Source organism: Pelmatolapia mariae, linkage group LG4, assembly GCF_036321145.2.
Source record: "Pelmatolapia mariae isolate MD_Pm_ZW linkage group LG4, Pm_UMD_F_2, whole genome shotgun sequence".
NCBI classification, from domain to species: domain Eukaryota; kingdom Metazoa; phylum Chordata; class Actinopteri; order Cichliformes; family Cichlidae; genus Pelmatolapia; species Pelmatolapia mariae.
This window is the reverse complement of record NC_086230.1, coordinates 27763164-27778880: the sequence shown is the minus strand read 5'-3', so window position 1 is coordinate 27778880 and position 15717 is coordinate 27763164. Positions and strand designations below refer to the sequence as shown.

The 15717-nt window shown below is 39.6% G+C and overlaps 2 protein-coding genes across 2 annotated transcripts; one reads left to right on the top strand and one right to left on the bottom strand.

The window, feature by feature from the left end:
- Window positions 1-470: 470 nt before the first annotated feature.
- p3h4 (prolyl 3-hydroxylase family member 4 (inactive)) lies at window positions 471-7383 on the bottom strand. Its single transcript, XM_063470798.1, has 7 exons — window positions 6832-7383; window positions 5855-6004; window positions 5586-5757; window positions 5375-5503; window positions 5137-5282; window positions 4549-4632; window positions 471-2259 (listed from the first exon to the last, which is right to left on the bottom strand). The coding sequence occupies exons 1-7, from the start codon at window positions 7276-7278 to the stop codon at window positions 2110-2112; spliced, it is 1278 nt and encodes a 425-aa protein (XP_063326868.1). The 5' UTR covers window positions 7279-7383; the 3' UTR covers window positions 471-2109.
- A 2239-nt stretch (window positions 7384-9622) lies between these two features.
- On the top strand, window positions 9623-15713 carry fkbp10a (FKBP prolyl isomerase 10a). The gene is made up of 10 exons (XM_063470797.1): window positions 9623-9863; window positions 10388-10533; window positions 10620-10809; window positions 10897-11042; window positions 12420-12609; window positions 12721-12866; window positions 14101-14290; window positions 14508-14650; window positions 14735-14898; window positions 15019-15713. Exons 1-10 carry the CDS (start codon window positions 9664-9666, stop codon window positions 15202-15204), a joined length of 1701 nt encoding a protein of 566 aa, XP_063326867.1. The 5' UTR covers window positions 9623-9663; the 3' UTR covers window positions 15205-15713.
- Window positions 15714-15717: the final 4 nt, after the last annotated feature.

The following is a 15717-nucleotide window of genomic DNA, read 5'->3' as shown; positions in this document are numbered from 1 at the left end:
GAGGCAGACTTTCTTCTAATTTTTGTTGACGTTTTCTTGAGCAACAGTTTTCCAGGATTTCTGATGGATTTCAAACTTTGTCTTTGGGCAATACCTTAAAAAAAACAAAAAAGTCATATCCTTAAAAAACTAACACCTCATCAGAAATGATCTCAGTGGAACAGTGACTGTCAAGAAGCCAAAATAAAGGAAGGGAAACTGGGAGAAAAGACTGAGGTATGCTAAATTACACAAGAACTGGACTGAAAATCAGTAACAACAGGTCTGACTGAGTGATAAATTCAAATTTGAGTTTTTCCCTCAAATTATTACCAATGTGCACAGAGGAGGTCAAGAGAGATACAGTCATCTGTAAAACATGGTGGAGGCTTTGTCAAGGTTTATTGCTGCATTTCAGCCAGTGGTCTTGGGGATCTTGTCAAAACTGATGGAATTACAATGGAAGAAAAATACCATCAGACTTTGATCCATCATTTAATACCATCTGGAAAGAGCTTAATTGTTTAACAAAGATCCCAAACACACTGCCAATGTAGCCTACCTGAATAGAAAAAACACAGAGTAGGAAACTACCATTTATGCACCAGGCTCCTCATGCCTGGTGCATAACGGTTTCAAAGTTCCAAAGAAGAGCTTTGAATGTCCTTGGAGAACTATTTCTGAAAACTACTTAAAGAAATTAAAAGAAAGTTCAGGCTGTACTGAAGAAAACCATGATCATATAGAAAATATGTTTTTACACTCCATTTATTTTTCCTTTGCATGTTTAAATAAATTGCTCCTCTTTCCCATTTTACTAACACAAACTCAATAAATGAGGGGTGGCTCGAGACTTTTGCACATTACTCTACATGGAGGGCAAAGTGGGTGAACCATGCAGCAAGAGCTTTGTGCTAAGTGGTGATTATTTATCTCAGGTTCATGAGCACAACTACATCCCAAACACTTGCCTTCCTGTTGTACATCTAAAAATGCCCCACACATCTTGCTTTCGTGCCCCGCTGTTGTCCCCAGAGTCGCCACAGATCTTCAATTAGACATTTTTCATTTGCTTTTGTGGTTTGGGTCCTCCTTGCTAATAAATAAGATTAACTGCCTTTTTATAGGGTAAATTCCATGTAAAAATATGCAATGCAAGTATATTTGAGCTTATTAAAGTAGTTGTTTTTTAAAAATGTATGATTCCAAACAAAAAGACAACATTAAATTATTTTAATTAAAAGCGTCTTATTACCAATATCTTATTGGTGGATGACAAATAACAACATAAAAGGACCATGTCAGCCTTTTTCTATCGCACCTCACAGCTTTCATTAAATAACAGTAAATAAAAACTGTAGAAAAGTCATTGACAAATATCAGCATTGAGGCCAATGATTGATTAGTCTTTGATACTGATCATTATGATGGGTAATTGTGTCCATTTAATAACCAACTAAGTTCAAATAAAAACAGAGCCCCCTGGTAAGATAAACCGTGACAAGAAGCATGGGTTGAGTTAATGTAACTTGGATGAAATTTGATATCCTGCAGTAAGAGGTCCCTAAACACGCAGGGTGCTTCTCACTCTGGGAGATTAGGGGGAGAGAAAACGCTCACATAACAAAGTACAAAAATCCATAGTGCATAAACAGCTTTTACAAACCTGCAGCAGTCAGCACAAGTATACTGAAGCATCCATAATCACTCAAAAACATCAACAAACACGCTGTTGATAGAAAGATATTTTTAGCCTGTGCAGTGCTCTTTTGTTGATGTTAGGAATAAATTTTTTCCAAATATATTCCTGATTTTTCCCTGATAACAAAAGTAGCTTTCTATTTTGTTACCGTGCATATTTAAGATTTGTTCTCACCTCACAAACGTCATTTACTCATGGCTGTGCATGCACTAACAAGGCTGTGAATTTTAATCTTGTCAAAAGAACAGAAAAAAAGAAATCCCCACAATCAATCACTAGGGGGGCTCTGTGTTTTTGTTTTTTTGCATAATACTGATAGGAATCTAGATGTTTGTCTGTAGATGGTTCAGCATTTTTTGGGCATGTTTTCATGGGAGGTGGGACAGAGTTGGACGTGAAAGTGTTCTGCTCGAAGATAAAGACAGATGTCAGTCTATGACTTCTCCAGTGTCCCACTTAGTTTTGGGTTCCTGCCACCAATCAGCCAGGAGGGACTCCTCATAATCCCCCATACCCTCAAACGCAGTGTCAGGATGCTCTGAGCGAGAGGTGGTCATTTCTTCTGGACTTACAACTTCCTAAAATGTAACAGAGAAAAACAAAACAAATCAACAGAAAACTCTTTACTGAGGCTACGTCCACACTAATGCCTTTTCGTTTGAAAAAGCATCGTTTTCTCTCCGTTTTGGCCTCCCGTCCACACTGAGAAAACGAAAATATTTGAAGACGGTGCTTTCGCGTCACAGTGTGGACAGCGAAAACGGAGACTTTCGAAAACGATGACGCATTTTAGTCATGTGATGCAGTCATGTGACCAATTAAACTAAGATAGCGGAGGGCATTATACAGCAGTTGTTTTGTTTGCTCTCAATTTTGACAGCCCTATTAAAGATTAATATCAGTTTGTACATGCTTCAGATAGCTTTTCTTAAAATTCTTTAACTCTCACTCACTTTTGCAACTTTGTACTTTTGTGTTACTCGCAGCAACAACTCCACCTCATTGTTAGTACATTTAAAAAACTCGGTGCTTTTCCTCGACATTTTGCTGCAACGTTTCAATGAGCTGGAAAGTAAATAAACGGCAGACAGAAATGAGGCAGGCTGAATCTTCATGTGTTTCACGCATGTGCAGTAATGGAACTTAAGCGTTTTCGGCCCTTTCAATGTGGACGCACAACTCTGTGAAAACGACTGAAAACACTAGTGTGGACGCGGAGTGTTTTCAGATGAAAACGCCATTTTCAAATCTATCCGGGCTAGTGTGGACGTAGCCTTACTTACAGTTCTATTCAGAGATTCACTGACACATTCGTCTTCTTATGTCTGTAAATCTGTCAACTTTTGCACCCTGTAATTCAGCCTGAACTTTCACAGTCCTCCTTTCCCCTTCTCAGGTCCAAGCAGTGTGAAGCTGGGAGGAGCCGGCCTGAGTTAAATGGATGTGGCACAGTCTCAGTGGCCAACACCTCCAAGCCACATACCACACACTGCTGCCGGAAGACAACCCCCTCCACCCCTTCTTCCGCAGCCTTCACCCCTTTTTCTCCCTTTCATCCTCTGATTTCTTTTCCCTTGTGTTCTCTACGTTTAGTTTGTTGGTTAATTCCCCCAAAGTAAAGGTCTACACTCCTAAAGAAGATATGAAGTTTGCATTTTGAAAAACAATAACAGTAAACCCCAGCTGGATCCTCCAAGTTAAAGACTTATTTTTATCCTCTGTAGCCCTGCAGAGAGTTTGGATTTTATCTCCTGAGGTTTTCAGACGTCTGCCTCTGATACCTCAGCCACCGTTCCAGCACAAAGGGGACCGGTGGAATTTTGTTTTTGTTGTTAAAAGAAAAAAAAAACCATCTCAGACATAATTATCTCTGCAAGCTTAGTCAGATATGATCATCGTAGCTAAATACCAGTAGCTGGATTATATCAAAGGATTTCTTTGCAGTTTAGATGAACATTTATAGTTACTGTTTTTGTAAGAAAATGTCAAATTGGTATAGAAGTCAGATTGTAAGCGTTCAGTATTTTGCTAATGGACATTTAAAACAATACATATTTAGGGTCTCAAACTGGACTATCCTTAACTTGTAAATTAAGTTCATTGCCACTGTAGCAGCATATAAAAAGATTGGCATAGCCACTGTGACGTCACCCATTGGTTTGTAAAGTGTGGTTTTGAAGCGTCGCACTGATGTTTGGGCTTCTAGCCATCTTGGCTTCTTGAAACCAAAAGTCATGAGAGAGGGTTGGATCTGACCGGCAAACTGAAGTTACTGAGGAAATAAATGCATCTTTTCCCAGTCTTTGCCTAAAATAAGTTTTAAAGGCTTTCCCCCCCTATAAGCTATATTACTATGTATGAACAACATTTGGTAGCGTACATTCATCCAAGTCTTTACAATTCTAATGTAGAGGAATGTGCTGAAACTATTGTGAACCTCCACTGTGTGTGTGCTTGGTTAAGACATTTCCTGTTGGAGCTGTTGATTGACTTGGTCATTGTTCTGCATTTTCAGTGAGCATTATTTTTGGGCCATGTCTCTCTCTTATAATATTTCAGACTGCAGTCTATCTATCAAAATGATTTGTATTAGATAAGGTTTGAAACCAGCAATAAGGAACATAAACTCATTGGCAAAAGATTTTGTCATATCTTGTCTTCTGCTAAAATGTTGCCACAGTTCGGTTTGTTTAATGCTGCTAATTAAATGCCATATTATATAAAGATTAGTCCTTCAGATAATTTTTTTTCTTTCTTTAAAGGAATTAATGTAATTTCCATTGACGCTTAAGCTCAAGCCCTCATGCTGTCTAAAAACAGTGCGCCATTAGTCAACATCAGCCTTTGGGCCAAGTGTAGAAACATACCTCATCTTCTGTTTGCAGGTAGCTCAGAGCAAACTCCAGCATTTCTTTCTGTTTGGTCGTCTGGTTAAAGTACCTCAGTGCCTCCTGGAAAAGTTAAAGGGACATCAGCTTTTGTGTAAGCTCAAGCAACCAGTGGGAACAAACAAACAGTTTTACAACACAGAGCTGAACAACAAATTTGGCTAGCTGGTTTTTTGTTTACTGGCTTTTCTCCTCTAAGTTTAGAAGTCTTCATGTGTTTACAGCAGCACTACATGTATTTAAAACCGGGATGCAAAGAACTTTACGGGCTAGACCAGCTTCAGATGGGTCTAGCCCATAAACTGCACTGCAGCTGCTGCCAATTTTACACCCTGCAGAAAAGATAGGAAAACAGATCTGCCCTATACAACTATACAAGTTTCTAATTACCACCCTGAAATTGTGTTAATGTTCACGCCGTGACCGCTTCATGCTACCATTTTCCTGCTTTGCAATATGCACCGCCTGCTGCTTCCAAACAATCCAGCCTGCATGAGCTGCAGCTAAACCACTCAAGTCCTGGAAGAGCCGATGAATGAAGACTGGTACAGTTTTTGTTTTACTCACAGGCCGAGGTTCAAAATCATTATCATTGAGGCCCCACTGCTCCCGGTAGAAGCGATAATACGCCACATTTTGCTGCATCACCTGGTCTTTGGGGTCGAACAGCATGTAACTAGCTGCACACGGAGCAGCGTTCTTTACATCATTCACTGGAAACATAAAGTAATACATGTTTTAAAAAAAACATTACATTACACAGATCTCTGCAAAACAAAGCCAAAGTCTTGGTAACAGTTCTTACATTTATAATAAGAAAACTGGAGGTAGTGATACATAGTAGCTACAAACTTCTCCACAAAGAAGCCTCCAACGCTGGGTGTCAGGTTCTCCTCACATTTAACTTTACATTTCAGAGCATTTATATAGAGATCTGACGGAAGCAAGAAGGAGAAAATGTTATTTTGCCTCAAATAATCTGAACTTAAACTGCTCCTGAATGACTCTCCTCTTACCCGCCATGCTGGGATAGAAATCTTTGAACTCCACAATCTCATATGAGCTGTCGCAGCCAGCTAAACAGAGGTTGTATACTTCAAAGTACTGTGTGATGGCCTGCTCCATGTTTCTAGCACTGTTGCTGAAGTCTCCGTTGTTGTAGAGCGTCACACTTTTCAAGAAAACACTCTGTGTAGTAAAGAGATTAATTTAAAAAAAACAACAACATAGAACTCAAACATCAGACCTCTCATTGGTGCAATACGACAGTGCTTAGGCTACAAACTTCATATGGCTGCTCCTCGTGATCAATGAGATATTCCTCCACGTCAAACAGTGTCTTGTAGTAGTTCATGTTCTTTGTTAAGAGGACATCATCTGGGTTCTTCTTCAGGAAAGTGTGAGTTGCAGCCACTGCCTTCTCCAGGTTGTTAAGCTGAGGGAGAATGTAACACATGACACTGGAGTTACGGGAAGATACTTTTTTTTTTTAACTTTTTAGGTAAACGTTTTTAAAAGAGGTCATGTCACAGCACATCATTTCTTGAGAAGTCAGTAAACAGCTGATGGATGCAGTGGTTGAAAACTAAGTGATAATATCAGATATCACACACCAGAGTCAGATAAAAGATCTGGACAGATGTTCGTGGAAGTGGGTCGGTATACCCTGTTGGTTTGAAGTATAATAAAAGGTAGCATTTTGGTGGAGGGTTAATCAACAATAAATAAATATGCAGAATAATCTCTGAGTGAAACAGGGGGGCACAGCAGGTATTCTGCTTTTAGAATTCAGAGTTAAAGGGTTTCTGATGATGTACGTTCAATTAATTTCCCCCACAGCATGGATGTTGTTAGTGTGGAGGCAATTTAATGACCAAGCATACCTTTACGCACACATTTTACGCGAAAGATCTTGCCGACTAAGTAAACCCAGCCCCCCCATCACTCTGACAGAAGAATAGGGGGATTGTTTTTAGGGGAACACTGGAAGAGACGTGGCACATGCTCAACTGCTGCTTGGCCAGCAGGAGGGCGCACAACAAAGTAGTAGCGAAATTACACTCCACAGCTAACCCACTAGAAATTTCCTCTCGGTAAGTAAAACGAGCCAGCCTGTCTAGAGAAGCCAACTGCAGACACTTGTTGAATGAATGCTCCCGTTACGCGTAAGATATTCTTGTGATATGCCGTGCTTAAGTACTGCACCAACTTTGCATTACACTCCCAGAGTCCCAGTGAACTCACTTCCACACTTAGTCTCACCTGGAAGTATGCATACTGTATGTAACGATACGGTATCCTTTTCTCGAAAGTTTCCAGTAAATCTCTCCGTGGATATGTGAGCTTAAACACTGGAAAATCTGCCTTGCACTTTTTAAGGCAAGCAGCTCTCAGCAGGATGTGGCGCATGACGCGGAGGCTGCTATCCTCGAACAGGGTGTCGTTGTCCCGGCTGACGGAGCTGCAGTTGCTGCTGCAGAAAGCCTCGCTGTCCCGGAGGAGCCGGTGGAGCCGCAGGCTCAGTTCCAGGAACTTGATGCTTTCTGCCCAGTTTTGCGCTCCGTATTGCTCCATCGCGTAGTTGTACGCGGATTCCAGCGGCATGATGTCCTTCTGAGGGAAACTTTTAAAGCTGTACTTCTCATACTGAGCGTCCACCGGCGCAAAAATAACGAAGAAGAAGGCCAGGAACAAGCTTCTCGTGAGCATCTTTACCTTAACAGGCTCCCTCAGCCGTCTGTCAGTGCTTGAATGGCTCAGGAGACCTCCTTCTTTACTTCAACAGGGATCGCTCATGTCTGTCGGCACGTAGTCTGTGGGATACCTGTAAAAAACACGGGACGAAAACGCGAACATCTAGTCAAGATTTTCAGAATAAAAGCTTTAATGAGTGTTCATCAAAATAAATAAATAAATATTGATCTCTTGTCTTCTGCTCATTCTGTACAGTATTTACCTCTAAAGGATGGCATCGGTCATACATATTCGTTTAAGATAAATAATATAGAACACAGTACGTGTGTGCATATTATTTTTATAGTTAGTCTCATTTAAAAAAAACAATTTAAACAACATGACAATTAATGTTTTTGTGCGTAAAAGCTACTGGAAGGCTGCATTTTTAGAATGTCTGGATTAACCTGCTTTTCTTAGTTTAAAAGTGTGGTTGTGAAATTAATATTAATTGTTATAAATATCATTAAGAAACATCCGGTTCACTACAAGTTGGAGTATTTTTCGTTTATTTAAAATTCCAAAATATAACGGTTTTAAAAAATATAAGGTTTTAAATGCAGCTGGGCAGTCGGTAAACTGCAATCTTGGCAATTACCTTGAAAATAGAGCTCAGTACTTCCGGTATAATTCTTGTTAATTCTGGGGGGCTTGACACAGACGTCACAGAATGAGTTGGGAAGAAAAGGGTCAATGTTTTCCACATAAAACGCAGAAGATGCAAACAAACCAGATGTAACATTACTTTAATCCTATTTTTTTAATTTACATGAATATTTATCAATGTGCATACTAAGTGTCTTATGAGTTGAAGATTCTTGATTTCTGCTGACATTTCCAGCAAATGGACAAGCTGAGACTGGTGAGGTTAAAAATCCATGTGCATAGTTGACACATGACTTGTGGGCATATTTGAACTCCGTGTCTGCAATATTTCAAAATCTTTGCAGTTACCATTAGAAGCCCTTCGGGTTGTCTGGATGAGATGGTTATTAGGATCCAGATGATAAAGATTAACGTTTTTCTGAGGCTCACAGATGTGTTCACCGGGAATTCTCCTTGCAATAACTATTTAAACCTAAGAAGACTCCTTACATGAACCTGCCTCGCTGAAATGTGCCACCAGATGATAATTTATGGTTACGGGATTATAATTTCAGGCTCGTTTCATTTCTGAGCTGAAATCACAGAGCCGGGCCTTTTGGGCCAGGCATTACACGTTTGCAAGATTCCATTAGAAAGAGGGTGGGGGCCCCGGGGCCACTCCCCCTCCTGCTCCTCTCTGGAGTACAGGACCAGAAAGATACGACAAGCAAGCCTGAAAGAGGTGGGAGAAGGCCGGAAGTGTGTTTAGTTTTCCATCCACATTAAAAATATAAAGTATTATTAATGAGAAATAAATTATGTATGTGTCTCATATCGTGCGCTGTGCTGCATTCAGGGTTGGAACACACGGTGCCACTTAACAGCGAGACCGCATACCTGGAAGTTTCTACATTTGGCACACAATCTTATTTTTTCAGTTTTCACACACTTTAATAATGTTCTACCGTTCACATTATACATCTGTAATGTTAATGACAAATAGGGTGACCTAGGGTCCCACAATCCCTTTTCCTGGCTAACACTTAGCTTGGTTGCAGGACAGACACGCCCTCCTAGTTTCTGCAATGAAAACTCTGAGGATACTTATCGTGGGTTAAAATGTCATCAGCTAGGGTCTTTGCTTCTTTAATACTCCAATTGTTTTGTTTTTTGTTTATTTACATATTCATCACATTTCACACAGAGGGGAAATAATAACATGAAGTGACAGGTTGTGAATCTCATAATAAACGCAATGTCTCAAAACCAGATGTGGTAATTTATCCATACTTCCCTACTGATACCCAAAGATGATAACCAGACGTGAGTGTAAGAAGTATATAGGAAGGCTGCATTCAGATAAAATCCAGTATATTTGTCCTTTACATGCTAAATATTTCAAATCTGTGTAGTTTATGTATAATAATATTATTATTATCATAATTATTATTTATGTCACACAAAAATTTTCACACACTTAGTTTGTTGAGATTTGGCCAGATTTGTGGGTTGACGCAGTTTTCCCAAGTTAGACTTATAGAAAAAAAAACAGTTGAAATAAACATTATCAACTTTTATACTGAATATTAAAGTGTCTTTTTTTTCTCTGTTTGGAGGACTATTAATTTGAAATCCCTTACCGGAAGTCATCTATGTCATTTCAACGAGCTTCACTGCCAGACCAGCTTCAACTTTTTGCTGCTGTATCGGTTTCCACATCTTGAACCACATCACCGGCGGGCAGACGGACACTCTCTCTGCTGAGCAGCTTTCCAAATGGATTTATTCGCATGTTTTCAGCTTTTACTTCTGTCGCACTTATTGACCGTGAACTGTAGCCCCGGTCCGTTACTCGACGTTGTCGTGGATCGTTATGACATTCCGAAAGTTTGTCCTCGAGAAGTGGAAATAGAAGATTTTGTTCGTTATCATTTCAACGGTACCTTCTTTGAAGACGGGAAAAAGTTTGACTCCAGGTGAAGTTACAGCGAAATGTCAGTTAGTTTAGCTTCAGAATGAGCTAACTAGCGCTAATTGCTGGTCTGTATAGAAAAGGACTACTGTTCCTATGGAACTGCTTGTAACGTTAGCTTTTATTGAAACTATGGTTACTGTGTGATAAAAATGGTTCACTGTGCAGTAAGGGCACTGCTTACACAGTAAAATAGTTATTACAGTAAGCACAGAAGTAAAGAAAGTTTACGCGCATTTTATTTTTTCCTTTAATGGATTTTTCTTCACGTATGTTTACTGCAGCAGTGATGGCTGCAAACGTGTCAGTAGCATCTCAGCTTCAGCAGAAGTGAAGCTGAGATGGCTGAGAAAATGATTTAGTATCTACACGGGTTAGTTTCAGGCAGTTAGTAGATGGCATACCTCCCTTGCATTCCATTCCCTTGCAAAAAAAAAAAAAAAAAAAAAAAAAAAAAAGCACAACCCATTTGTATTTTGTTCACGCTGTTTTTCACTCTCATCCTCATCTCCATCACCGCCTCTGCAGCTATGATCGAGGCAAAGCTTTCATCAGCCAGGTCGGCCTGGGCAGACTCATCGCAGGGATGGACCGGGGTCTGCTGGGCATGTGTGTCAACGAGCGCAGGAGGGTCACAGTCCCTCCACATCTGGCCTATGGAAGCATAGGAACAGGTGCAGAGGAGCACAGCAGTGACGGCACTTTACTGGTGGCATTATGTGGGCTGACTTGTGACACTCTGATCTCTGTCTCTGTTCAGGTGGTATAATCCCTCCTGATGCTGTCCTGGTTTACGATGTCCTTCTGCTGGATATCTGGAACGAAAAGGACAAGGTTGAGATCCGCACTCTCAACAAACCTGCGAGCTGCAGGCGAACAACTGCAACATCAGATTTTGTCCGTTACCACTACAACGGCACTCAACTCTCTGGTGAACTCTTTGACTCCAGGTGAGACCGCAAAAGTTTCATTAGAAGCTGAAAAGCATCTCTTTGTTTGTTTCTTTGATTATCAGGAACTGTGAACTCTTTATTTAGTTACTCGAGGAATGCCACCTATGACACCTACCTGGGCCAGGGCGACCTCATTAAAGGCATGGACGAGGGTCTTCTGGGCATGTGTGTTGGGGAAAGACGCCTCATTATCGTCCCACCCTTCCTGGCATACGGAGAGAATGGCTATGGTAATAACTAATATTAAGATGTCTTTGGCTAGTGTGGCATTTCTTTTAATTCACCTGTTGACAACCTCAAAATGTAACCTCGTATTAATAATCATAGTGATTAAAATAACCTGTTTAGTTTCTTTTAAAGGGTTAAGTTTAAAACTTCATATGTTTTCTGCATGTTTATCTGCATATCACATCTAAATATCAGTATTTTTATATATATTTTTGATTTTACATGTAGGATTTGGTGTGCTAACTTTCAGAGAAATTGTCAGAGGAAGTTTTTATGTGTCTTTATGATGACTGATTGACTGATTGATGATTGTTTAATAGTATATTCATAAGCTTTACAGCTTTTCCTCCTGTTAGAGACTTCCCCTATGGCCAGTCATACTACACCAGTAATTATGTAATAGATAAACAATGAAATTACAGGAAAAGTAACTGTTTTTTCACCATCTACTAAATTTCTGGGTTGTTTTTTTTTTTTTTTTTTTACAATGGGTTCATTGTTCACATTTTCTAAAAAAAAACATGCTTTTGTTAGAAAATGTGAACAATGCAACTAAGCAACTCATTTTTGCACATTTATTTCTTACAATTTAAAGCCCAACGAGTAGTGCTGACAGAAAAACTGAGATGTGCTGTTGAGATTGCACTTCTTATATTAAGATGTCACAGGAAATAAATGTTTAGTTAAACTTCTTTACAGTGACTGAAAGGCGAGTATCAGTAGTCTGACCCACTTAAGATCAAAATTTTCTATATGTGACCCACGATGTGAAATCAGTTTGACATTCCTGCTCTAATACAAGGAAAATAAAGCATCAGAAAGATTGAAAGTTGATCCTAAAACTTTGGGCGTACTTTAAAAAATGGAGACCAGACTGTGTGTAGGGACAAAATTTTGTTACAGTAAAATCCATTACTTTGACCTTTACTGGATGGCCTTCCTTGCTGTCTTATTTGGTGTTTGCTCTGGGCAAAGCTTCAATATGGATACTTTCAGATTAAATTGGCTGTCTTGCTGGTAACCAGTGTTGGCCACAGATATGCGTCCTCTCATTTTCGATGTGGAGTGTAAATGCTTGTGGGTTTGGATTTCCTAAGAGCTGAGTGCAGTAACAGAGGCTAAGCTAGCTGCAGGATGGTTATTCAATCTCTTTTATAGTACTGTCGTGTACTGTCTAAATTGTACTGTCTTATTTTATATTTATTTTCAAAAATTGTGAGTGAGGAGGTTTTAGAGTTGTCTTAATAATCCTTTAACAAACCTCAGTTGAATCGGAGTAAATAAAAAAGGATTTAGGTTGGTCACTTGTTCAATGAGTTTTAATATATATATTTTTTTAATAACTTTCTTTCATGAACATGCTTCTTTCCCCCCAACAGGAACCATGATCCCTCCTCAGGCCACGCTGGTATTCGAGGTGCTGATGGTTGATGTCTTTAACCCCAAGGATGATGTAATCGTGGAGGCAAAGGAAGTGCCTAAAGGCTGCACGCGCACAACAGTGACTGGAGATTACATCCGCTACCACTATAATGGCACATTTCAGGACGGCACGCTCTTTGACTCGAGGTACACTTGAGAGGGGTTTTTTTTGTTTGTTTGTTTTTTCATTTTTAGAAAGTAAATAGGCTATCATCAAAATAAGCTTTTTGCAAACTCTCTCTCACTCTCCTTTGACAGCTATCAGCGAAATAGCACCTACAACACTTACATTGGTATGGGATACGTGATCCAAGGGATGGACAAAGCCCTGCAGGGGCTGTGCATAGGAGAGAAAAGGAGGGTCGTAATTCCTCCTCACTTAGCGTATGGTGAAAAAGGAGTCGGTGAGTTTGATGTCTGCAAATAGGAGGTTTTAAAGTGTTGTCTGAGTGAGTGCATCAGAGGTGGGAAGTAGTGACATACAAATACTTAGTGTACTTAACTAGAATTTTTAGGTATCTGTACTTTAATTATTTTTCAGAAAACGTTTTACTTTTACTCCCAAAATTTTCACACAAATATGTGTACTTTCTGCTCCTTACATTTTCAAAGTAGACTCGTTACTTTAGGTTTAAGAAATTTGAATGGAGTTATTCCACATCCCTGTGTGCCTTCAAACATCAAAGTGATTTGAGCCTAAAAAGTTACATATGCAAGGCAATACATATGTAACTAATGGTATATCAGTCACCAGGGGTATCGCATACAACAAGATGAGGTAAAACCATGTATTTTATTAATAATCTATAGCATCACAGTCAGGTTAAAGTAGGACTGTGTTTTTGGCACATCACCGGACGAGTATAGATGTTCTGTAGTCATGGTACTTCAGCATCTAGCTAGCTCTACAGAAAAAGGGCAACTGAATACCATCTAGTATAAAGACAGTGTAAAAAGTATACTGTCAGTGTAAGGGATGGAAATCAGCAAAGTTAGCTTGTGAAATGTTGGGTTACATCTTGTTGAATTCAGTTGTGTAAATCAAACAAAGCGCAGCAGCAGTAGAAGTCAGCTGATCACAGTCTGTACACAAAGAAAATCTGCTGGAGCCCAAAATAGAAATTATTGTGATTCTTTTCCCCACGCTGAGCCACTACAATCAATCTTACCGTTCCCACATTTGCTGAATCCCATGTTAACCCTGACTGTGCTCATTTCCCTGTTAAGCTGTAGAGGGAAAGTCATCGTCTACAATGTATGCAACAAAAAAATAGAGCTTTTCTTCTTAAATGCTCGTGTTCTGCATAACTGATTCAAGCTGAGTACAATCTTTAGAATTACAGTTCAGACTGAAATAAAGTTTGTATTCTCATTTACTAATAGTTTTATTATATTACTATAGCACAAGGTTCAATTAGCTTTGCACAACAATAGCTCATAGAAACATCCTCAAGAGAGTTACTTTATACTTGTTTAGTTTGAATACATTTCAGGGCCTGTAGTATTTCAATTTTACTTGAGTAAAGAAGTTGAATCAGTACTTCAACTTTTACCAAAGTATTTTTTAACACAAGTGTCTGTACTCCTATGTGTATAAATGTGATGTTTCTTGTTTTGTTTTTTCATTTTGTCTTGTAGGAGACTTCATTCCTGGATCTGCTGTTCTGGTCTTTGACATTCACGTCATTGATTTCCACAACCCAAAAGATCCAGTCAATATCAAAGTTACTCATAAGCCTCAGGAGTGTAACATGAGAAGTGAAGCTGACGATTTGATTCAGTACCGCTACAATTGCTCCTTGATGGACGGAACCCTGCTGTACACCTCGTGAGCGCCCTCTGCTGTTCACTCTGCTACACTGCACCCTCCACCTCATGCATGTAATCCTTGCTGGCTCCTTGTCTGACAGATTTCCGTGGGCCTCGAATTCATACCATCTTTGTCTTTATGACAAAAGCATGTATGCTTGCATGGCTCCAGTTTTTTTCTTGTTTTTTCTTTCCTAAATGTTCTCTGTTAAAAATAGTTATGAATCACTTTGCAGGGACCAGTATGATTCACCTTCTATCACTACTCTGGGAGCAAACAATGTGATCCTGGGTCTGGAGGAAGGTTTAAGAGGCATGTGTGTAGGCGAGAGGAGAGAAGTGGTCATCCCTCCCCACTTTGGCCATGGTGAAAATGAAGGTCAGTCATCAAGAAACTCAGATACACAGTATTTTTTTTTGTTCTTTTTCATGTAATTTTCCTCTTCTTTAATGGCATCTCCAGCCGGAGGAGTTCCAAGGAGTGCAGTGCTCTTCTTTGAGTTGGAGTTGGTGGAGCTTCAGAAGGGTGTGCCTGAAGGCTACATGTTTGTGTGGGTCGGGGATGGCCCTGATCCCCTCTTTCCTGCTATGGACCTTGATGGAGACAAACAGGTCCCCCTTGAGGAGGTAAAAAGAGAAGCTAAAATGATTTTTTTTTTCTTCTAAATGATTTTTTTTAAATAAAGGAACATTGCTGCACACAGTAAAAATGTTTTATAACTTAGACACTCCTCCAATATTCTCCAGTTTTCACTCTTCATCAGGCTCCAGGTTCAAGGAGGCAAAGGTCGTCTTCGGCCGGGGATTGATGCCGACAGCATTATTAAGGACATGTTTGATAATCAAGACCGTAATAAAGATGGCAAGATCGTAGAAGATGAACTGACGGTTACAGAGGATGAAGGGTCCAAACAAGCAAGAGATGAGCTATAAAAAGGACATCTATGTGTTTCACTGGTGATAAAGTACAGGCATGCAATGGCTGAGGTAACACTGTTGTTTTAGTGTGTTGTGGAAGAGTTCTGAATTTTTCAGGACTCATTTCTCATCTACTGGGCGTTTTCACTTCAGACAACTCACTCTGTAGTTGGAAAAATTATATTTTCCATACAAAACGTCTGTTTACCAAAACTCTGAACCCAAAGCAGCTATATAAGATTCAGCCATCTTTAATAACTTTTACACCAGTGTTTTTCTAACTGTGACATGTCAAAAACATGGTCAGTATGTTGTGGCCAGAAGCGCTTTTGAAATGCTGATGTAAGAAAAAAGATCTGTGGGGAAGGCACATGTCATTTACCAAGAATCTGGGCAGGGCCCAACTTCCAGAATCATCCATCTGTTACAAAAGTCATGTGATTTGCTGTTGATTTAGAGTTATACCTTTGATCCTTCATCTTAATATAAAAATGATTAAAAACCACTGGTTGTACAGTATTGTTTGTG